Source organism: Cheilinus undulatus, linkage group 9 (genome assembly GCF_018320785.1).
Source record: "Cheilinus undulatus linkage group 9, ASM1832078v1, whole genome shotgun sequence".
NCBI classification, from domain to species: Eukaryota; Metazoa; Chordata; class Actinopteri; order Labriformes; family Labridae; genus Cheilinus; species Cheilinus undulatus.
Genome location: NC_054873.1, coordinates 50,713,095 through 50,735,823, shown reverse-complemented (window position 1 = coordinate 50,735,823; position 22,729 = coordinate 50,713,095). Strand labels below are relative to the sequence as shown.

The window sequence follows — 22,729 nt, the reverse complement described above, 5'->3', positions numbered from 1 at the left end:
GATTGTTGCATCCCAAATTGTCCCACTGTTCATATGTCAGCCAGCAAGATATTTTTGTCAGGTGACAGATAATAGAAATCCAGAAGAAGATACAGGAGGAGGTAGAGGAGGAGAGACTGGAGGAGGTAGAGGAGGAGAGACTGGAGGAGGAAGAGGAGGAGAGACTGGAGAAGATGGAGGAGGAGAGACTGGAGGAGGAAGAGGAGGAGAGACTGGAGAAGATGGAGGAGGAGAGGCTGGAGGAGGTAGAGGAGGAGAGACTGGAGGAGGTAGAGGAGGAGAGGCTGGAGGAGATGGAGGAGGAGAGACTGGAGGAGGTAGAGGAGGAGAGACTGGAGGAGGAGAGACTGGAGGAGGTAGAGGAGGAGAGACTGGAGGAGGAGAGACAGGAGGAGGTAGAGGAGGAGAGGCTGGAGGAGGTAGAGGAGGAGAGACAGGAGGAGGTAGAGGAGGAGAGACAGGAGGAGGTAGAGGAGGAGAGGCTGGAGGAGATGGATGAGGAGAGACTGGAGGAGGTAGAGGAGGAGATGTAGGAGGAGATACAGGAGGTAGAGGAGGAGATGGAGGAGGTAGAGGAGGAGATGGAGGAGGTAGAGGAGGAGAGGCTGGAGGAGGTAGAGGAGGAGATGGAGGAGGTAGAGGAGGAGAGACTGGAGGAGGTAGAGGAGGAGAGGCTGGAGGAGGTAGAGGAGGAGATGGAGGAGGTAGAGGAGGAGAGACTGGAGGAGGTAGAGGAGGAGAGACTGGAGGAGATGGAGGAGGAGAGACTGGAGGAGATGGAGGCTGGAGGCTCACAGGTGAGGTTGAAAGAATAAAGATATGTTAGTCATGAGACTGAGCATTGTGACAAACGTTAGAGTGATGATAATCTTATTTTTATATCTTATTATAGCTTATTTTTAATCAAAAATTAGGTATAATTTTATGTAAATGAGGTCTATTGACCATACCCCCCGTACTCAAACCAGTTGTGTCCCCCCCTCCTCTGAAATCAAAATTTCGTCCATGCAGTGGGCGGTCTAAAGGGAAACAGGCTTCAGCTTGAGCAGCCGTTTTCCGCTTGGTCCTAGTGCTCAACCTGTCTCCATTTAATATAGCGTAACATTGTTTTTGATGGTAAAAACTGCAGGGGACCAAAACTGGCTTTTTAAAAAGTGCAGGGGACATGTCCCCCCTGTCCCCCCCAAAATTACGTCCCTGCCTGTCAGTCACGGAGCTGTCCGCGGTGCTGAACTGTTGTAACTGACCTCTTCTTTCCTCGTGTTATCCTTCTGCTGTTGTTCCTGAGAACAAACCTGGAGGTGAGGTGTCTTTATTGGACATAAGTCCTGTTAGGGATTACCTCTGGGAATTTGTAGTGATCGTGTAGGATGTCCGTGTTTTCGATCCCCCATAATCCCCCATTTCTGTAGTAAATAAAAATTCGAGGGCAAATCACCGACCATATTTCAGCGCACATAGGTCCACAGGTAATAGGCTACCGATCCCGTGCATCTCAGTAGTTTGAGGTCGTGGTTTTATTTTGGTCTGTGCGCTTTTCTGATCAGTAAAAATATAATAAACAGCCTGTGTAGAACACTGTCAACAAAGTTATGACATGTAAGGTCTTGTTATATTCCTTTTCTTTCAGTTCATTTCAGTTTATCTTCAAAAATGTCTTTCATTTGCCTAATTTATTAATTCAAACTCTACTGTCCAAACAGCCTACACTGCTGCTGTCCTCTAATGTGACATGCCACTGCTCTGCCTGATTTGTCTGCTACCTGGCCTTATTCACTGACTAGGCTACAACAGCTGATCTGTGTAAGGTGGACTGTTATTGGTGTGTAAAACAATCCAAAATTAGAGTTGAGAGTAACGTGTACATCATCATCTGCAAAAAAACAATCACTGAGAAGATTAATATTTGGCATGAGCCTTCGCACTCTTATGCATGAACGGAGGGACAGAGCTTCTTCCTCTCTGACAGATCAGCTGCTGATAGATGATAAGAGAGCTGGTGATTTCCATCATTTATGATCATGGATAGCTACAGATTATGATAAAACAAGATTAAATAGAAATGTAAAGGATACACAAAGGAAATGTCACCTGCAGACGCGTTGTGCTTTATGTTGCCTTTTGTGTGGAATTTAAGACAAGAATGAACTGCACATTTTTATTGCAGATTTCATGCAGTGCCTCCATGTTTTCCACCAGAAATTTTTTGTAAATTTCAATATACCACAACTTATCCTGTGCTAATATACAAACACCAAACAATGAAGTGAGGAGAGCATCTCTATTTTTTTTATCAGAAGTCTCCAGGTATGACTAATCCTGGGTAATAGTTGAAAAGGCTTACTTGGCTCAATAAGTGACATATTTTGAAATGCATAACATAAAACAGGATATATTAACTAATATAATGTCGGGGTTAAAAATGCCTTTATTATAAGGGCCCCTTGAGAATGCTCCACCCACTTTGTGCTGAGAGTGTAGCTCCGCCCCTGGCACTGAGGATGGTTTGGTGTCCTGACACATGCTGCAGCAAATTTAAATGGGTCTGGAGAGGCCAATAGGATTATGAAATTTCAAAGGTTTTGAGAGTTGTGAAGAGATTTAGGTCAAATCATTTGACATTTTTTCTTCATTTATTTTGCACATTTCATGAAATACTCACTTTCATGCTTTTCCCTCGTCATCGGGTCTTTTTGGTTGTTTGGTGCATTTGAATGGGAGAAGATCTGTCAATAAATCATTTAATAAAAATCATCTTGTTCCTGAACAATCTGTCCCCCTCACTTCTGAAATGACGGCTTCGCCCCTGGCTCTGATACCCAGAAAAATATGACTCTGCATGCAGTAATATGAAAATAACTAATATTTTCCCTTTTTCCATCTAAAACACCAGGGATTTCCATGACAGAACCGAGACAAAAAGGTTCATTCTACCCAAACTTTTACATTTTTAACTTTCATGACAAGAAGAGACATATATTAATGTATAATACTTTATAGCCTAATGTCTGAAATGAGCCATTTTGGTCTAAAGGGATATAAACGGGTGTAAAATTAAAGGGATGCATGAAAGTTAAAAGTTGTTGTTTAACTTAGTTTGACTCTCTGCTGCCCTCCTGTGGCCAAAGCCAGGAACTGCAATCACATAAATCTGTGAAGGCAGCGTCAATATAAACCTTAAAACAGATATTTAGTGGGGATGCTGAGCACCCACACTATTGATATTCGCGTCGGCCATTTTGTTTATTATTCTTCTTCCACGCCGGCTATCTCCTCCTTCATACTCTGTCGTATCGACACCGTTTAAACTTTTTTTAAAAAATCAGTGTCTTCGTCATTTGAATGCTATGACTTTTCTCATTTCTAACTTTTATAATTTTTAAAATATGGCTATTTTCAGCTATTTTAAGGCTACTTACAGCTATTTTTATTCTTTTTTGAGCTATTGAATGCCATTTTCAGCTATTTTTATGCCATTTTATGCTATTTTCATGCTAATCTCAGCTATTTTTGTGCTTTTGGCTATTTTCAGCAGTTCTTCCACAGTTCAGCTCTCAGCATCCTCACATAATTTCAGCTGAAATTGCAATTTTGATCTAGTACTTCTGTTGAGATTTTACGCAAGAGATAGTTCAATAAATTTAGTGGTAAGGTAGAATTAAAAAGGAAAAGATGAACATTAGGCATAAGTGATAATATTTATAAAATAATAATAATAATAATTATTATAAAAGAAATGATCCTAATTGTTATTATTATTGTTATGATTATATTATTATTATTATTCAATATCATTACGATGTTGTTATTCTGTATTCTTCTAACTTTAATCAAAATAATAAGTAAGTCAGTCAAAATCCTGAGAGAGAATTTTATAATGATAAGTATATTTTGAGATTAGAAGCTCCATGCTAGCTTCTTACATATCTTTATTAGTTTAAACCCTCCAAGATTAAACAACCTCAACTAAAAAAATAAATAAAATTAATAATAATAATAATAATAATAATAATAATAATAATAATATAACATGAAGTCAAAGAAAAGTCAAAAGAGAAGGAAAGAGAGGAGAGGAGGTGACGTCACTAGTGTTTAAAATCAGGTGAAGACAAAGAGGCAGAAGATGAAACTGTTGATCTGATAATAGAGCTGAGTTACAGAAAAGACAGCAGAGGAGTTGATGAGACTGACTGACATAGATTTGATCTTTTAATAATAATATCACGGTCATAAACCTGAAACTTCTGGATTTGATATTTTCTTCTTTCAGTGGAGCAAACTTCCATCCAGGAGTAAAAGAGAGGAGCAGAGAGAGAAAGGGAGAGAGTTCAAGATTAGAGGAGGAAGAGAGAGTCAGAGAGGAACTGGTCACATAGTACCTGTAGATGACAGCTCAGTGTTTAATTCTGTTCTGATATTTGGAATTAAAAAAACAAATGTAAGTAGGTAAACTCAACACTTTAAAATCATAAACGTTGTTTTTAATAGGCACAGAAAGTTCTGCCAAATAAAACATGTGCATTCCATGAATACAAACGGCTTAAATCAATGAAAATAGTGTCTGTAAAGAAGGGAAAATCTCAGGGAGAATGCCCCTGGACCCCCCTAGTCCTGGGCTAAGCCCCTAATGTTGGCAACACCTAGCTCCACCCCTGGAGTCAGTGATGATTGATGTGAATGTAAACCCACAGCACTCTGCTTCTCTCCACTAACAGTGATCCCACTGAGCTGTGTAAAGCTCACTGTGCTGCATCATTGTTGAAGCTTCTGCTGACCTGAGCTCAGCCATGCTGGACCAAAAACACTTGAACTTCACTGGCTTTGAGTCCAAATCTGAACCTGCATGTAGCTCTGAATATGGACACTAGAGGGCAGTGTTTACCAGGAAAGACATTTCAAAATGAAGAGCATCATCTGTTAGAGCTCAAACAGGAGGATGGGATTATTCCTCTGCCTTCTACTATGGAGGGATGAGAGAACAATATGAAGACATGGCCTCAGATCACAGACACTAGTATATTTAGCTGACTTTATCAGCTCCTTATCAGGATTTACAGTAAGGATGACTGTGTTTAGTTCAAGGAGGAAATGAGCTTCTGTACTTTCAGTCAGATGCAGAGCCCAGTCAGAGCCTGAACATTTCCCTCTTTAGTTTGAGGATGTTCTGAAATTCTCATTCTTTCACAGACTAGTCCCTCTTTAATATGTGTTCTTATTCACATCCATGATTCCTGTTATCACCTGTTCAGGTAGGTCAGTCTGAAATTCTACATTTTATATTTAACTGAATCTGTTTATTAATTCAGGGTTTCTGCAGATCCTTGAAAAATCTCAAATAGTTTTAAATTATTGAAATTTAAGGCCATAAAAGTCTGAGTAAAACTAGACTAAAACTAACAAAAATAGATCTGTGATGACTAAAACTAGACTAAAACTAACAAAAATAGATGTGATGACTAAAACTAGACTGAGACTAACAAAAATAGATCTGTGATGACTAAAACTAGACTGAGACTAACAAAAATAGATCTGTGATGACTAAAACTAGACTGAGACTAACAAAAATAGATCTGTGATGACTAAAACTAGACTAAAACTAACAAAAATAGATGTGATGACTAAAACTAGACTGAGACTAACAAAAATAGATCTGTGATGACTAAAAACTGACAAAAACTAAGTTTAGTTTTCATTAAAATGTAATGTAGTTTTTGTCAGACATTCTAAATCTGTGATATTTCTCCACTGTGGGTAAATCTGTCAAAAACAACACATCTGTATCTATTCTGCCTCTCAGCTGTAGAAAGCAGGGACCCCAGGTTAGACAGAGAACACACTACCATGATTTGGTACCAGATTTAGGCAAGAGAATAAATACTTTGACTAAAAGTAAAGACTAAAATGTGAGGACTTTTATGGACTAAAACTAGACTAAAATGTTTTTGAGTTTTCGTCAACTGAAACTAAAAATGGCAGAAATGACTAAAATGTGACTAAAACTAAAATGCATGTCATTTAAAAACAAAAACTGAGACTAAAATTAAAAGTAGCTGCCAAAATTAACAGTGCAACCAAAGACGCCGTGCTGAAGGCCATAGCGAGCATCAGAACAGTGGACTCAGTGGAGATTTTCTCCGTTTCTCACCGTTCTCTGTAAACCCTAGAGGTGGTGGTGATGCTGGGAAAATCCCAGTAGGTCTGGGACTGGGAAATCATCAGACCAGCAACCACGGCAGGCTCAATACATCACCTTTCTCCCCTGTTTTCATGTCCACAAGTCTCTCAGTGTTATCAGGACACATTTACATTTGGCCCGGTTCACTCCGATGCTGACGTTGATTTCTAAACAGAGATAAACTGGTCTTTAAGCTTTCAGCTGACAGTATTACAGTATTACAGCAGAGGCCGCCTCAGTTATGAAAAAAACAGTTAGACGGCTGAAACGGTCAATCTACCCAGAGACAGTACACAACAGTTCAACAAGCCTGTAGCAGAAACACAGAGCAGACTTTAATGAAGGCAGGCCTTTATTTGATTTTATTATAAAGACCCTGAAACTGGATTTTTTCCATTCATAGTCAGACTGACTGAAAACAAAGAAGTGGCTGAAAAATACCACACTGGAAGAACAAACAGAACACCCTTTCACAATAAATGTCTTTTTCCCAGCATTTCTTTAACATGGACCCACAGTAATACTGATGCTGTGACTCTAATGATGCACAGGTCCCAGATCACTGCTGAAAATAATTAGAACAGAGTGCTAATGAACAACACCTGTCCCCAACAGGAAGTTAGAAATAAAGGAAGGACAAACCACAAGAGCACAGAACACTGACGAACACAGAGAAGTTAAAATATTAAAGACATGAATGCCTGGGATTGACCTTTTTAAATCAGACTCTGACAGAATAACAGGAACCAATGAGAGCGAGTAGACCAGGTAAACACGACTAAATGAACCTTCATCTTAGACAGGATGCCTCCCTCATCCTCCTCTAAAACTCTAACACTACAGGATGGACAGACAGTTTAAGATTTCAGTCGTCCTCCATGTTTGTTTTCCTCCTGAAGTCTGGTCTGATCCCGTGAGTTTCTGTGAGATCTCATGTCTGTAGAATCTAAACTGAAATCTAAACAGCAGCAGCGTGGGCTCACTGTCCGGATGGATCTAGTGTGGACGTTCACAGGATTATGATGTTAAAAGTCATCTGAGACCGTCCTCAGGTCTGTGGTCTAACATCAGTGAAGAAGAATGAGGCGGAGAGTAATAAAGAGACTATCTTAAACTTAATAACCTTAATACTGTGTAGCACAGTTACAGTCATGAATCATGTACACATCTATGAAGGAGTGAAGAACAGAACTGGCTGATGGGTATTTCATTCACTGTTAACTACTGAGGACAAAGTGACGGATGTGAACACCGACACAATCCCTTTATTACAACCTTCAGAAAAACAGGATTTCTCCACACAGAGTGGATCTGACTCTGAATCAGCCCAAACATGAGCGCCACCATGTGACTTTTAAAGGTACAGTCTGTAATATTTACTACTTTTTCAAGTCTTTTATTGCGAAGATTAAGCTTTCATTCATTCCATTTTTGACTTCATTTTGAATGAGCAGCTGTTTCTGGTTTGAAGTCTAGAAGAATAAAAATCTGTTTAAAATGTAACTATTCGATATTCCTTACTAAATGAAGTTGAAGACATTTTCTTATCATAAACATAAAATCTGAATAAAATCATTTTAAAGTCATAAAAAGCAGCTTCGTCTCTACTGGGGAAGCTTATCATGTGACACAGGAATTAATGGACAGGGGTCAAAAAAGGCCCATAGATGAGTATCAGACTTACCCTAGTTTTTTTTTTTTAAACCAACACATCAATTCATAGATTAAAAGTTTTAAAAACCTTTTTTTTCTTTTTTTTCTATTTAACCTCCTAAGACCCTGCGTACACATATGAGGACATCACATCCTGGCTTTCCTACAACATAGTAATATATATTATCTGAATGTTTGAGAAAACTGTCTGGATTGTCCAGTGAAGTTAAAGTAAATCCCTCAAATACTGGGAGATTTTACTATGAAATGTTCAGGAGTCTTCGTTAATATTTTTAGGATTATTTCTGGGAAATTTTGGTTTATTATTGTATTTAAAAGAGTTTCATTAGAATGTCTTTGGCTGTGAAATTTTGGAGTATCTGGATGAAAAAAAGTGATTTTTTTATGTGGGGAGATGTTTTTTTTAATTTTAAGTCATTTTGTGTAAATTTGGGAAAGTATTTGTGAATTTTTGAGGAATTCTATTTGATTTTTTTGAGTGGAGGAAGGCATCAAAATATTTTAGGTAAGCTCATAGAAACGTTTGAAATTTATCTTTTAATTTTGGGAGCTTAAATGAGAATCGGTTTGTGGGATACCCTTTGAAATTTCTAGAATCTATTGGAATTTTCTGGAATTTGTTACCATGGTTGGGGGAATTTTCTTTCACTGTTAATGGAAGCTTAGGGAATATTTTTGTATGTTTTGGTGAATTTGCTTTGTGATTTTGGGGAATTCTTTGAAAATATTCTGGAATTTAAATATGATTTTTGTGGAATTTAAATTAAAATTCAAGGAATATAATAAAGTTCATTTAAATTTTTACAGAAATTCTGGGCTACTTTTGTGGGAAACTTGAAAAAGTTTTAAGAACTGTTCATAGAAATTTTGGGTAGATTCTATGAAATCTGAGTGAATTTGTGCTGATATTAGACTTCATATTTGACAAAATTAATTCCCGTTTAAAGACGAGGCTGAGCTTTGAGTTCCTAACAGTTGGAGAAACTGTAGTAAGTTTTCCAAAGAAAGCTCAGGTCTCCGGAGGTTAAGGCAGCAAATTTATAAAACATTTTCCTTGCATTCAGTTTTTAAAATTAAAAAAGGATTTTGGTTTAGATTTAGCAAAAATAAATGTGAAAATAGTTACATCTATTCTTGAAGGCTCTTTGCCAGTTACTGACAGTAATCTATGAAAGGGCTTTTACTTTGAAAAGTAACACTTCCTTATTCATTTGGTGCTCCTGCCCCTTAAAGGAAATTTTCATTTGTTTTCTGGTTAATTTAATTTTTCAAATAAAAATTAAACCATTTTAAAGCTCTAGTTTGTCTGTTTTCAACCATGTAAAAGGCAAATCAGCTTGCATTTAAATTTTGTTTTTATATTTTAACACAATTAAAATGTTTGTCTCTCATATTTTTAAATCTGTTTTCTAAACAAATATCCAATGGTTAAAAGATACTCTAAGCTTTTTGGACTGACTGTTTTTAAATTCAAAATAATGAAACAAAAGTATTATCTGCCTTTTTAAAAAATATTGATTTTTTTTTTAAAAATCAGTGGAATGATGATCCAAAGCAGCCTTTAAATCGGCTTCCCTTTCAGCATTTGCCCAAATTCCAGATAGCCAGTCTGTCACGAGTCATGGACAAAGGTATGGTGGCTGACAAGGTCAAATGAGCACGTTCAGAAACATTGAGAATTAAAGGCACAGTCTGAAACATTTGGTAGAACTTAGAGGAATAGCATTGGTCAAAATGGAACATAATATTTATGTTTAAATGAGCTTTTAATAAACTGAATGTAGGAAATTCTTTTTTTATTTAACTGAGAAAAAGCCCTTCTATTCCTGCATAATAAGGGTCAATTTCACCGACAGTTTCTACAGAACCACAGAAGGAACCAAACAGCTATGGTTTTTATTTTATTTTAGAAAATTCAGTCCCACTGGTTGTCTAGAAGTGATCATTTCAGTCTAAAATCTGACTATCAGGGGTGGAATATAGCTAATCATTGACTCATGTTACTATAAGTGAGTAGATTTTTGGTTTACTTAAGTTTTTAAAAATCTGTGATTTTACTTTTAAGTTGACTTTTCAGAAAGTAATGAACTTCACTACATTTTTAACAAAGGTGGAAAGACTGTTGTATTCAAGTAAAAGTACAGTTACTATGGTTAAAATATACCTGATGAAAGTCAAAGTACTGGTCTATAAATCTACTGTAGTAAAAGTATTTAATTTAAGACTTTACTCAGAGTATTGAGTAGTTATGGAGGAGCTGCATACTAGAATCAGATCTTTACTTAGTGGCCTAACAAGAGAATGGATCTCTAAGCAGGTTTTTCAGGTAAAGTCACACCTTAATAATAAAGTCAAATCCAACAGCTGTTTATGGATGTGATGTGGAATCATTCTCTCTCTCTATGAGCCTCTGAGCGTCATGTGAAGTCACAACCAATTACTGCAGTGGTTCCCAAAGTGGGCTGTGGACCCCCCAGGGGGGCGCGGTGTCCTGACGGGGGGGTGCAGCGAGGCAAAGCAAGACCAGCTGATGATTTTAGCCCAGGAAAAGAGGAGCGGTTTATTGATGCCACCTCAGATTCAGCCATGAGGTCGCTGCTCAAGTCCAAGACGTCTGCATTTTTGATCAGAGTAGAAAAAGAGTTCCCACCTGTAGGCAGGAGAGCCCTGGACACACTCGGTCTTTTTGGAACATCCTACCAGTGTGAGACGGGGTTTTCTGCCGTTACGTCAACCAAGAAAAAACAGATAAAAGCTGGACATTGAAAATGAACAGAGACGTAGTCTGACAGCTGCACCCAGGACCAGAGAAGATCTGTAGCACAAAACAAGCTCACAGTGGTCACTGAAGTTAGTGCAGGGCTGGAAGTTTAACTCTATCTGGAAAAAAGTTGACAATTCTTTTTTTATTTTATATTCAGGGAATTGTTCCTATTCAGAGTCAGATTTTCACAACTAAATTTTGAGGATCTAAGTTTCTGTAAATAGGAAAAAAAAACACAAGCTTTTCAGCAAAAATCAGGACTGACTGTGTGTTTTTCGTACATTTATGTTTTTTACGTGTTGATTTGTATGGTGAGGGGTACGGGGGCCTGACAACCTTTACTTCTGTCAAAGGGGGGGCCGGCAGAAAAAGTTTGTAACCACTGAATTACTGGACAGTTTCACATCATTGAAAGAAAGCTAGAACCTCCTTTTTTTTTACTTCTAGTTGTTTTTTTACTCAGTATTTGATGCTTTTACAAATGTACTGAAGTCAAACTCTTCCTCCAAAATATGTTCAAGTAAAAGTAAAATTAGTGATATCAAAATGCGCTAAAGATAGTACAAGTACATAAAAAAAGGAATCACTTACAGGATTTTGAGTAATGTAAAGAAATTACTTTCCAGCTCTACATTTTAAAAAGCATTAGTTACTGAACAAAAACAGAAAAACTAAATGACAGAAAGAGGACTGTCAACTATGTGAAGCATGTTTGTTTTATGGGTACCACATGGAATTCAGCAGTATGTTCTATACTTCCTGTCTAGGGATAGGATGTCCTGATTCTTGCTGAAAGGACGGGTAGGGTGAAAGTCTAGGACTACATGGACCTTCAAACAGAGATGTTACAGAAGAACACTCCAGACTGAGTGATCTGGGAAATCTCCAGAATGCCTTGGGAATCATCAGCAAGATTTGTACATTACAACATTGATCTACCATCATAATTTAATGATGTTTAAATAAACTGTGGTCATTTGGATTTTGAACAAGCATTTAAAAATGCTCTTGTAGAAATGTTGTCATATCTGTTTTTATAAAAGCCATCAATGATGTATCAGGAACTTGAAGGGTCATTCTGTAGAGGAAGATTTTACCACTACCCCTCTTAACTTCGTTTCAAGGGCCAAAAGGGCACATTTAGTCTCCACAGAGCAGCTCCAACCACTGGACCCATGGACGGGTACCGGTCAGTGGGTCATTTGGTGCGGGGCAGAAAGAATAAATGACTTATCTTATTTCCATTTTACTGACAATCTGAGACAAAAAAATGTGTGGAATAATTTGAGGTACCACTAGTTAGAAATAGGACTGAGCCAAAGTTTCCACATCACATCCAAAATTTGCATTTGCACTGCAGTTTATTAAAATTGTGTGCCTTGAAGTAAACAGAATGGTCAAAGACTCATTTGTGCTGTTTTGCATGAAGGGAAAATAATTATTTCACTTCTTAGACCCCTCAGGTATGAAGAATAACCACTCAGTACTTAGGGATGTGACTGATCCTAACTAACTTTGAGAGACTGACTTTTAATTTTTCTTGAATAGATTTACAGACTACTGCTTTTACTTCTACTTAACTACATTTTATAAAGAGTTACTGCACTTTGTGACAGTTAAGAGTTTTTTATTTTTAATGATTTTATTGGGGTGCCAGGCAGGTCTCTCTCCTGACATACAAGATAAAGAATTTTGTTTTTAAAATAATTATTAGTTTAAGTTTAGTTTTAATTTCTTTACTGTCAAACAAGGATTTAAACATGAAATATTCAAACCCTTACCCTGAGTGACAAAGTAACCCACAGAATAAAGAAAACGCAGCAACAAAGTATTTAAAAACAAACAAACAAACAAAAAAATCAACTCTTATATTTCAAACCAGCGCAAATATTCAACACGCAACACCAAAAACAAAAACAGTTCTTCATAAAATAAACTCAAAATCCCATGATTCCCCAGTACCCCAAGAAAACAAGTCCAATGCAAATTCCCACTTCTGGGTTAGTTCCAAAGGAAGACGTAAAAAATTCGCAAAGAAAAACATGTTTTACAAAGTAATGAACGAAAATGTACCTTCCAGCCAAAAAATGTTCTGATAGGTTTTAAAACAGCACTTAAACCGGTCAGTTAGTCAGTCTGTCAGTCTCCAGTCCAGTCAGTCGGGGTTCTGGGTTGATGGTGGCTGTTGTGAGGGGAGAGGGACCGGCTTCTGTGTTGGTTGGCAGCTGAGTGAATGGAGGAATGATTGAAGATGCAGGATATGGACGCAGTTGTTGGACGAACGGAAAGAAGGATTAAATGAAAAACTCACTTTCGTGTGTTGCATTGAGCTTTGTTGCCCCACTCGCTCTCTGCTTCGCTCCTCTCTCCGCTCACTTGGCTGGGGATTCTACAGGTGGAGAATTGAATGGTGGCACCAATGATGAGCGAATGGGTGAGTAGAAGGAAGGGAATGGGTGTGAATGTGGGTGGTGCAGGGTTGTATGACCGGTGACAGCTTCAGATTGTCAAACTTTTACTTGATTATAATTGTCTTGTTCTGTTTCCTCCCTTTCTGATTGATGGATCTCTTTAATATTCCTCATTTGACACACTGTACCTTTTAGTTCTGACCATGTCTCAGTGACCTGCTGCAGACTGTTCAGGTGAGCATCTCCTCATCTTTGTGGCTGCGACTGTGTCTATGAACGTTTGAACTGTAGCAGAAGCCCTTCCCACAGGTGCTACAGTGCAGCCTCTCACCTGTGTGTGACCTCATGTGGGAGTTGACTTCCCATTTACGTCGGAAAGATTTTCCACACGTGTCACATGAAAACGGCTTCTCGCCTGTGTGAATCATCATGTGCCTCTTCATATTTCCAGCCTGGGAGAATCTTTTCCCACAGGTGTTGCAGGAGTTTGGTTTTTCTCCGGTGTGGGTCATCGTGTGGAGTGTTAGTCTCTTCTTACATTTGAAGCTTTTCCCACATGTTTGGCACATGAACGCCTTTCTATCTGAGTGAACTCGACTGTGGCCGTTCAGGTTTGATTTTTGAGAGAAGCTTTTCCCACAGATGGTGCAGGAGTATGGTTTCTCTCCTGTGTGGGTTCTCATGTGGACCGTCAGGTCGCGTTTAAATATGAAAGATCTGTTACATGTTTCACAGGTAAACAGCTTCTCACTTGCATGAATTTTGCTGTGCTGCATCAAATGTAATCTATGAGCAAAGCTTTTCCCACAGGTGCTGCAGGAGTACGGTCTCTCTCCTGTGTGGGTGCTCAGGTGGATCATCAGCCAACGGCTAGATGTGAAATCTTTCCCACATGTTTGACAGGAGTGCGGTTTCTCTCCTGTGTGGGTTCTTTTGAGCACCTTCAGCTTTGACTTGTACCTGACCGCTTTCCCACTGCTCTCACACGTGTGAATCTCCGATACTTTGTGGACTCGCTGATGTGTCTCTAGTTCTGACGTGTCCTTAAAACCTGCCCCACAGGTGTCACACCTGACACACATCTGGCCTTGTAGAGGATTACAGTCCATCTCTGCTGTCTCGAATTTCTCCTTTCTTCCTTTTTTACCCTTTTTCTTCAGCTTTGGTTTTGGTTCTTGAGCTAGTCCTGATGTTTGTGTTGGTTCTGACGCTCTCGTTGGTCCTGATGATTTTGTTTGTTCCGGTTTTCTGGCTAGTTCTGGTTCATCAGTTGGCTCTGGTTCTCTAGTAGGTTCTGGTTCCCTCATTGGTTCAGTTGTTGTTAGCTCTGTTTTTCTGGTTAGTTCTGTTTTTCTTGTTTGTTTCAAGTTTCTTGTTGGTCCTGATGTTCTTGTTCGTTTTGATTTTCCTGTAGGTTCTGGTTTTGGTGTTGGTTGTAGTTCTCTCGCTTGTTGTGATGTTCTTGTTTGTTTTGATTTTCCCATAGGTCCGGTTTCTCTCTTTGATATTCGTTTTCGTGTAAGTTCTGATTTTCTGGTTGGTTTTGATGTTGTTGGGTCTGGTTCTCTAGTAAGTTCTGGTTCCCTCATTGGTTGAGATGTTGTTGGTTCTGTTTTTCTGGCTAATTCTGTTTTTCTAGTTTGTTCCAATCTTCTTGTTGGTCCTGATGTTTTTGGTTGTTTTGATTTTCCTGTAGGTTCTGGTTCTGTCATTGGTTCTGGTTTTCGTGTTGGTCCTGATGTTCTTGTTAGTTCTGATGTTCCTGTTGGTTTTGATGTTTTTGGGTCTGGTTTTCTCATTGGTTCTGATGTTCTTGTTGGTTCTGGTTCACTAGTTGGGTTCGGTTTTCTAAGTAGTTCGGTTGTTCTCATTTGTCTCAGTGTTAGTCTGGATGTTGGTTTCAATGTTCTTGTAGGTCCGGTTTCTCTCACTGGTGTTAGTTTTTGCGTTAGTTCTGATGTTACTCTTAGTTCTGGAGTTCCTGTTGGTCCTGATGTTCCTGTTTGCTCTAGTTTTCTCATTTGGTCTGATGTTCCTGTTGGTTCTGATGTTCTTGTTAGTTCTGGTTCTCTTGTTAGTCCTGAGTCTCTGAGATCACCTCCTTCAGGATCTTGATTCTCAGTATGAGAGTTGTGATGAAGGAGCTGCTGTTCATCCTTGGCTTCTTCTTCACTGTGGTCTCTTTCCTCACAAGTCTGCATGAACGTGTCCGTCTCCTGCTTTAGTACCAGCTGCTCCACCTCCTCTCCCTTGTGAATGGGTGGAGGTTCTGGATCCAGCTGGTCCAGGCTGGAGTTCCTGTCCTGGTCACACAGCTCCTCCTCTTCACACACTTGTTGATGAGGAACATCTGGAGGAACACATTACTAATGAGTCACCACTGTGATAAGACAGAAAAAAATCCATTTGCACCAGGGTGTTCTAGGAGACTGAGCTATGGAGAACTGGTCATCAGTATTAACTAGTCTCATCTGTACACTTCCATACCCATTTACACGCCACTGGCGCAGCAGTGAGAACAAACTGGGGTTGAGTGTTGCCCGAGGAGACATGGACATGTGACTGCATGAGCTGAGGCTCGAACCCACGACCCTCTGATTATGAGACGACAACTATGCCCACAGTCGCCACACGAAATCAGCATTACTAGATGGAAACCTGTTGATGCCCTTCTGATGCCATTAAATCATCTGAGTCCGCCTACATACTTTGAACTAAATAAACCTCTACTCAGTCTCAATTCAGAGCATGTTTTTGTTTAGTGTTTACACAAACACCACTTCTCTCCCTGACAGTCCAACTTACTGTGGTACTGTACATGTACGATGCAAAAATCCAAGATGGTGGAGTTCATGGAAGGGACACTACCTGTGTATGAATAAAGGCTTAATCCTAGCTAATCAAAAACAACTGGATGTGTTCAGGTGATAAAACACTCATTTATATATATAGGCCTACTCATCAATATTATGTCTCATTTATAGCCAGTTTGTTCAGCTAAATAATACTAGGCTAAATATTACACACTGCACCTTTAAGTGTTCATACTCAGACCAGAGGGGGTGCTGTAGGTCTGCTAAGATCTGGTTAACTAGATCCAGTGTGTACCCGTCCTTCTGGTAGGAGATAGTGATTCACCGCTACCCTGGTACCTGATTTAACAACCCTGTCCAGTTTGGTCTTATCTGATTTTTAACTCTCAAAATGAAAGGTGCTCACATTTTGATGAAGTTTCTGTAAACCATTTCTGGTGTTCTCAACAATAAAACTTCCTCAGATGACAGAGACACTGCTGAGCTGCTGCTGTTAGAGCTCCATCCTGCTGCCTGGTCTAAACTGTGGAGCCTCATGAAGTTTAATTCTATCACAGATTCCTCAGGTAGCTGAATACCTGAGTGACTGCAGACTTCCTCCTCTTCCTCTTTAATGGGTGGAGGTTCTGAATTCTCCTGGTCCAGGCTGGAGTTCCTGTCCTGGTCACAGAGCTGCTCCTCCTCCTCCTTACACACGTGTGGATGAGGAACATCTGAGGGAACACGACAGCAAAGAGATATCACAGTGATGGGACAGAGAGGACCTGATCAGGGTCAGTATGTCTGCAAACACCTCAGTCTGATGAGTCCGTGCAGACTCAGGTGGATCAGCTCTACCTGTCAGCTATGGCTGTAAGGTAACAGAGAGATCTGAGACACAAACAACAAAATATCATCAAGGAGTTGATTTATTTCAGTCGTTTCATTCAAAAAGCTAAACTAAAATTCTATAGATTCATTTCACACAGCAGATTTATTTCCAGTGTCTTAATTTTGATGATTTTGGCTTACAGCTCATGAAACCCCAAAATCCAGGATCAGGATCTGTTTACACATACATCTGGAAAATCTTTAATACTAAGAGTTTTAGGTAGAGAATTTGAAAAAAAAAACTTGGATTGGTTCTGTCACATCCTTACGGGCCAATCAGAGCAACAAAACACGCAACATAGCCGCTACCGAGAATTAACGGTAACCATGGCGACTGTAGACATGTCAGTACACGACTTTGGTGGTTTTTGAAAAGAAAACAGCTCACTGCTGTTCTTTGTTCTTCTTTTAATGAAGAAATGTCGCCAAGTTCTGATAAAACTGGTGCTTTAGGAGCATCCATGCTAAGCTCTTCCACCATAATTGCAACGGCCTCTTGTTGCTGCTTGATTACATCACGACTCTGTCGCACCTGAAAGTACTGCCCCTTGTCGCTCATTGGTCCTGTCATTTTCTAACCGGGCCCAAACGGTTCAGATGGGAGCTTTGAAGATGGATTCACCAGAGAGAAACACAGAAATGGGCAAATCCATCTGCTTTGCAATCATTTATGTCGCCCACACGGCGACATAAATGATATACTGCTTCGTTTTGAAAAAGTTTTCTGTAAAGACGGGATTGTTTCAGGAAATATCCACGTAAGCATGGAAGAACTGAAAACGACTGAAAACGCTGAAGTGCAGACACCAAGCCTGTACGTGGCGCTGTAACGCTGCCACAGGAATGCACCAAAAGAGAGAAGAAGTTCACAGAAAACTGACACAAAATGGTAGATGTGATGCTTTTGGAGAAGAAGAAAATGTGAAACATGTTTTCATGGAATGCAGAAAGTATAACAGAGAAATAGAGATTAAATATAGAAGAAAACAAAGAAATATTCAGTAGTAGTGAAATGTTAAATAAACTAACAGGATAAGAAGATGAGATTTATATTTGACTTTTTAACAAATACAGGATTGTTGACAAAAATATGATAAAGTTTAATTTTCCTTCTAATGCATATGCAGCTACATATGCTAGTCTGTAAGCCTCTGCAGTTATCATTCCAGACCAAAGGGTGGCGGTGATGCACTGAAGTAGTTTGCGACCGCTGTTAAACGGAAAAGAAGAAGAAGAAGAAGAAGAAGAAGAAGAAGAAGAAGAAGAAGAAGAAGAAGGAGAAGAAGAAGAAGATGAAGAGTTCTCTCATGAGAAACAGCAGCTGAGAGAGAGAGTTACAACACTCCCATATACTCTGCTTTGACTCTGTTTTTATTTAAGTGACTTTAGAAGGCAGTGTTGATGCATTTAAGATTTAAAGTTGTCTTTGTACTATTCTCTCTATGTACAGGTAAACCTTGTAAAGCTAAGATTAAAACTAAACTTCACTGCTAAACTTCCTAAAACAACATTCTGTCAAGGGAATATTTAACAGTTCTTACCAGACAACTTGAGTTGGCAGGTGATTTCTGTAATTTAAATTTGATACAAGAACATACTGTAAACTGGATTATATTTAAATGTTGTTCCTGTAAAATCTACAGTAAACCGTTGTAATATAAATACAGTATTTAGCTGTAAAATAAATCACTGTAAATTACTGATTTATTTTGTGTTTTGTGTTTCTTTATCCCTTTGTCGTTGTATTTTAATGTCCTGTGTGAAGCACTTTAAACTTGCCTACCGTCATAGCTAAACGCTGCATATTATTATGCTGGAAAAGCCCTAACCCCCCTGGCACAAACACATGGATAAAAGACTTGGCATCTTTTCTTCACCTAGAAAAAATAAAATACTCCACAAGTGGATCTTCCAAAAAATTCTATATATATATCCTATATTAAATCTCTAAATGACATAGATACTTAAATTTGGAGTCCCCCCCCCCCTTTTTTTAATTTTACTGTATTTTATTCTATTTCATTTATTATTGCATATGTATGTTTATGTATGTGTGTATATGTATGTGTTTTTGCATGGCAATGTACGGTGTGTATGGGTTTGTGTGTGTATGTGTGTGTATATATAGGTGTGTGTATGTATATATACACATAAATACACTGTCTACTCACATTTATTTTACAGATTTACCATTGCTTGTATGTTTGTTTCCTGGTAGGTCACATGGGTGATGGGAGGGTGATTTCAGGTGCTGTGGGTGTACTTGTGTGAGTTTATGTTTGTTTGTCTATTGGCTAACACAACCCCTGTTTAAAAAAAAAAAAAAACACCACAAACTTCTTAAATATGATCTTCTGAATCTTTGAGGTCTGTACCACATGGGAAGTTTGGTCAATAAACATACCTAAACAAATAAACTTGCCTTACAGTAACAAACGGCAGTTTAACAGGGCATTATTGGCAGCTTTTGCCAGGGACTTACTGTATATTCAACAGCCATATTTGTGCATTTCTAGTCACTGAAAATTGCCTCGAATATATTAGCAGCAACAAAAATAGTTGCTACTGTCAATGTGATCCCTATTCCCCCCAAAACTTATCACAGACAAACTCAACACTCCTGTATTTGATCACTAAAATGGCGTCTATTACTAAAAGTTGTAATTATACACAATAATTGTGAGTCTATGAAAATCAAAATAACACTCAGTGTGGATTAAAAGCTGAACTCTCTGGAGGCTGCGGTCTCTCCCGCTCCAGATCATGCAGACTGACAGCTCTGATAGGTCTGGAACTATTTCAGCCTCGTGAACCACGTGACCGCGCGGCGGCGAGATCAAAGCGTGTCGTAACTCTCGACTGCTCTGGTGAGAAACACGGAAACGGTCGTATCTGTTCACTCTGGGACCCGTTTTCAGAAAGTACCGTTTACAGTCACCCTAAACGCCGTTTCCGTGGATGAAACTTTAGCGTGTCCTCCTGAACTGGTCTCCGTGTGGACCGGTTCTGAGTCTGTCCTGGTCCTCACCTGTCCTCTGCAGGTAGATGTGAGGTTTCCAGGCGATATCCAGCAGTCTGCTCTGACGGTCGATCTCCTCCTCATACTCCACCATAGTTCTCCTAAAAACTACAAAAATGTCCTCCGCTGCAGCAGCCAGCCTCTCTCTGATAAACTCTCTCAGACTCTCACATGAACTCATTTTTATTCAGAAACCACAAAAGGATTAACTAGGAAAAAACCAGACGGTCTACACGGAACTGGATCTCCGTTTAAAGTCCGCTCCTCGGGTCTTTCTTCTTCTTTGGTTCCGGTAGGTTAAACGAACCAACTGCGTAGTACTGCCCCCTACTGTTCATTGAAGTTTCTTTATTTTAGCCCGATTTAGTAAGGAGCAAATACGGAAGATAGTCTTAGAATCACTTTCATTCAGTGATAAAATATACTATCAGTTTATAATAACAAACATATCTGTATGAAGGGAACAGTAAAGAAAGATAAAAAAATCTATGACTGAAAAGAATATGAAGTAAAATTAAACCATGGGGGCAATTAACCATAATATAACATAAAAATATGGAGCACAAACTCAGAGTTTGAAGTCATTTATTATTATTATTTATTTTATTTAAGTATCACTTTTCAAAAATAGAGGTTTACTGTGCTAACAATAATACCCATTAAAACCAGGACACAAAATAACCTATCCACAGACAGCAAAAGAACCTATACAAAAATAAAATAAAAAATAGATAAATGAATAACAAATAACAAATCAGATAAACATGGCATGAACCTAATAGTGTTCATTTTGGCAGTTATTTTTAATTTTAATTTTAGTCTTTAAATGAAATACATTTCGGTTTTAGTCACATTTAAGTCATTTCTATCCGTTTTAGTTTTAGTTGATGAAAACTCAAAACATTTTAGTCTAGTTTTACTCTAGTTTTACTCTGGTTTTAGTTGACGAAAACTCAAAACATTTTAGTCCAGTTTTAGTCTAGTTTTACTCTGGTTTTAGTTGACGAAAACTCAAAACATTTTAGTCCAGTTTTAGTCTAGTTTTAGTTTAGTTGATGAAAACTCAAAACATTTTAGTCCAGTTTTAGTCTAGTTTTAGTTTAGTTGATGAAAACTCAAAACATTTTAGTCTAGTTTTAGTCTAGTTTTAGTTTAGTTGATGAAAACTCAAAACATTTTAGTCCAGTTTTAGTCTAGTTTTAGTCTAGTTTTAGTTTAGTTGATGAAAACTCAAAACATTTTAGTCTAGTTTTAGTCGACGAAAACTCAAAACATTTTAGTCCAGTTTTAGTCTAGTTTTAGTTTAGTTGATGAAAACTCAAAACATTTTAGTCCAGTTTTAGTCTAGTTTTAGTCTAGTTTTAGTTTTGTTTTAGTCGACGAAAACTCAAAACATTTTAGTCCAGTTTTAGTCTAGTTTTAGTCTAGTTTTAGTTTTGTTTTAGTCAACGAAAACTCAAAACGTTTTAGTCCAGTTTAAGTTGACAAAAACTCAAAACATTTTAGTCCAGTTTTAGTCTAGTTTTAGTTTTGTTTTAGTCAACGAAAACTCAAAACGTTTTAGTCCAGTTTAAGTCGACGAAAACTCAAAACATTTTAGTCCAGTTTTAGTCCAGTTTTAGTCTAGTTTTAGTCTAGTTTTAGTTTTGTTTTAGTCAACGAAAACTCAAAACGTTTTAGTCAAGTTTAAGTTGACAAAAACTCAAAACATTTTAGTCTAGTTTCAGTCTAGTTTCAGTTTAGTTGATGAAAACTCAAAACATTTTAGTCCAGTTTTAGTCTAGTTTTACTCTAGTTTTAGTTTAGTTTTAGTCAACAAACACTCAAAATATTTTAATCTAGTTTTAGTTGACAAAAACTCAAAACATTTTAGTCTAGTTTTACTCTAGTTTTAGTTTAGTTGATGAAAACTCAAAACATTTTAGTCCAGTTTTAGTCTAGTTTTAGTTTAGTTTTAGTCAACAAAAACTCAAAACATTTTAGTCTAGTTTTACTCTAGTTTTACTCTGGTTTTAGTTGACAAAAACTCAAAACATTTTAGTCTAGTTTTACTCTAGTTTTAGTCTAGTTTTAGTCGACGAATACTCAAAACATTTTAGTCTAGTTTTAGTCTAGTTTTAGTCTAGTTTTAGTCTAGTTTTAGTTGATGAAAACTCAAAACATTTTAGTCTAGTTTTACTCTAGTTTTAGTCTAGTTTTAGTCTAGTTTTACTCTAGTTTTAGTCTAGTTTTAGTTGATGAAAACTCAAAACATTTTAGTCTAGTTTTACTCTAGATTTACTCTAGTTTTAGTCTAGTTTAGTTGATGAAAACTCAAAACATTTTAGTCTAGTTTTACTCTAGTTTTAGTCTAGTTTTAGTTGATGAAAACTCAAAACGTTTTACTCTAGTTTTACTCTAGTTTTACTCTAGTTTTACTCTAGTTTTACTCTAGTTTTAGTCTAGTTTTAGTTGATGAAAACTCAAAACATTTTAGTCTAGTTTTACTCTAGTTTTAGTCTAGTTTTACTCTAGTTTTAGTCTAGTTTAGTTGATGAAAACTCAAAACATTTTAGTCTAGTTTTACTCTAGTTTTAGTCTAGTTTTAGTTGATGAAAACTCAAAACGTTTTACTCTAGTTTTACTCTAGTTTTACTCTAGTTTTAGTCTAGTTTTACTCTAGTTTTACTCTAGTTTTACTCTAGTTTTAGTCTAGTTTAGTTGATGAAAACTCAAAACATTTTAGTCTAGTTTTACTCTAGTTTTAGTCTAGTTTTAGTTGATGAAAACTCAAAACGTTTTACTCTAGTTTTACTCTAGTTTTACTCTAGTTTTACTCTAGTTTTAGTCTAGTTTAGTTGATGAAAACTCAAAACATTTTAGTCTAGTTTTACTCTAGTTTTAGTCTAGTTTTAGTTGATGAAAACTCAAAACGTTTTACTCTAGTTTTACTCTAGTTTTACTCTAGTTTTAGTCTAGTTTAGTTGATGAAAACTCAAAACATTTTAGTCTAGTTTTAGTCAT

General features: G+C 37.7%; 1 protein-coding gene across 1 annotated transcript; it reads right to left on the bottom strand.

Moving 5' to 3' along the window:
* Window positions 1-12,405: 12,405 nt before the first annotated feature.
* On the bottom strand, window positions 12,406-19,905 carry LOC121514756 (zinc finger protein 37-like). The gene is made up of 3 exons (XM_041795050.1): window positions 19,736-19,905; window positions 16,416-16,550; window positions 12,406-15,374 (listed from the first exon to the last, which is right to left on the bottom strand). Exons 1-3 carry the CDS (start codon window positions 19,818-19,820, stop codon window positions 13,255-13,257), a joined length of 2,340 nt encoding a protein of 779 aa, XP_041650984.1. The 5' UTR covers window positions 19,821-19,905; the 3' UTR covers window positions 12,406-13,254.
* Between the last annotated feature and the right edge of the window lie 2,824 nt (window positions 19,906-22,729).

Excerpts from the sequence above, each read along its gene's own strand:
- LOC121514756 (XM_041795050.1), bottom strand. The coding sequence starts at position 19,820 with ATGGTGGAGTATGAGGAGGAGATCGACCGTCAGAGCAGACTGCTGGAT. Across the intron at positions 16,551-19,735 it reads CATCTACCTGCAGAGGACAG|ATGTTCCTCATCCACACGTG; the intron begins GTGAGGACCAGG and ends GTGTTCCCTCAG. Across the intron at positions 15,375-16,415 it reads GGAAGTCTGCAGTCACTCAG|ATGTTCCTCATCAACAAGTG; the intron begins GTATTCAGCTAC and ends GTGTTCCTCCAG.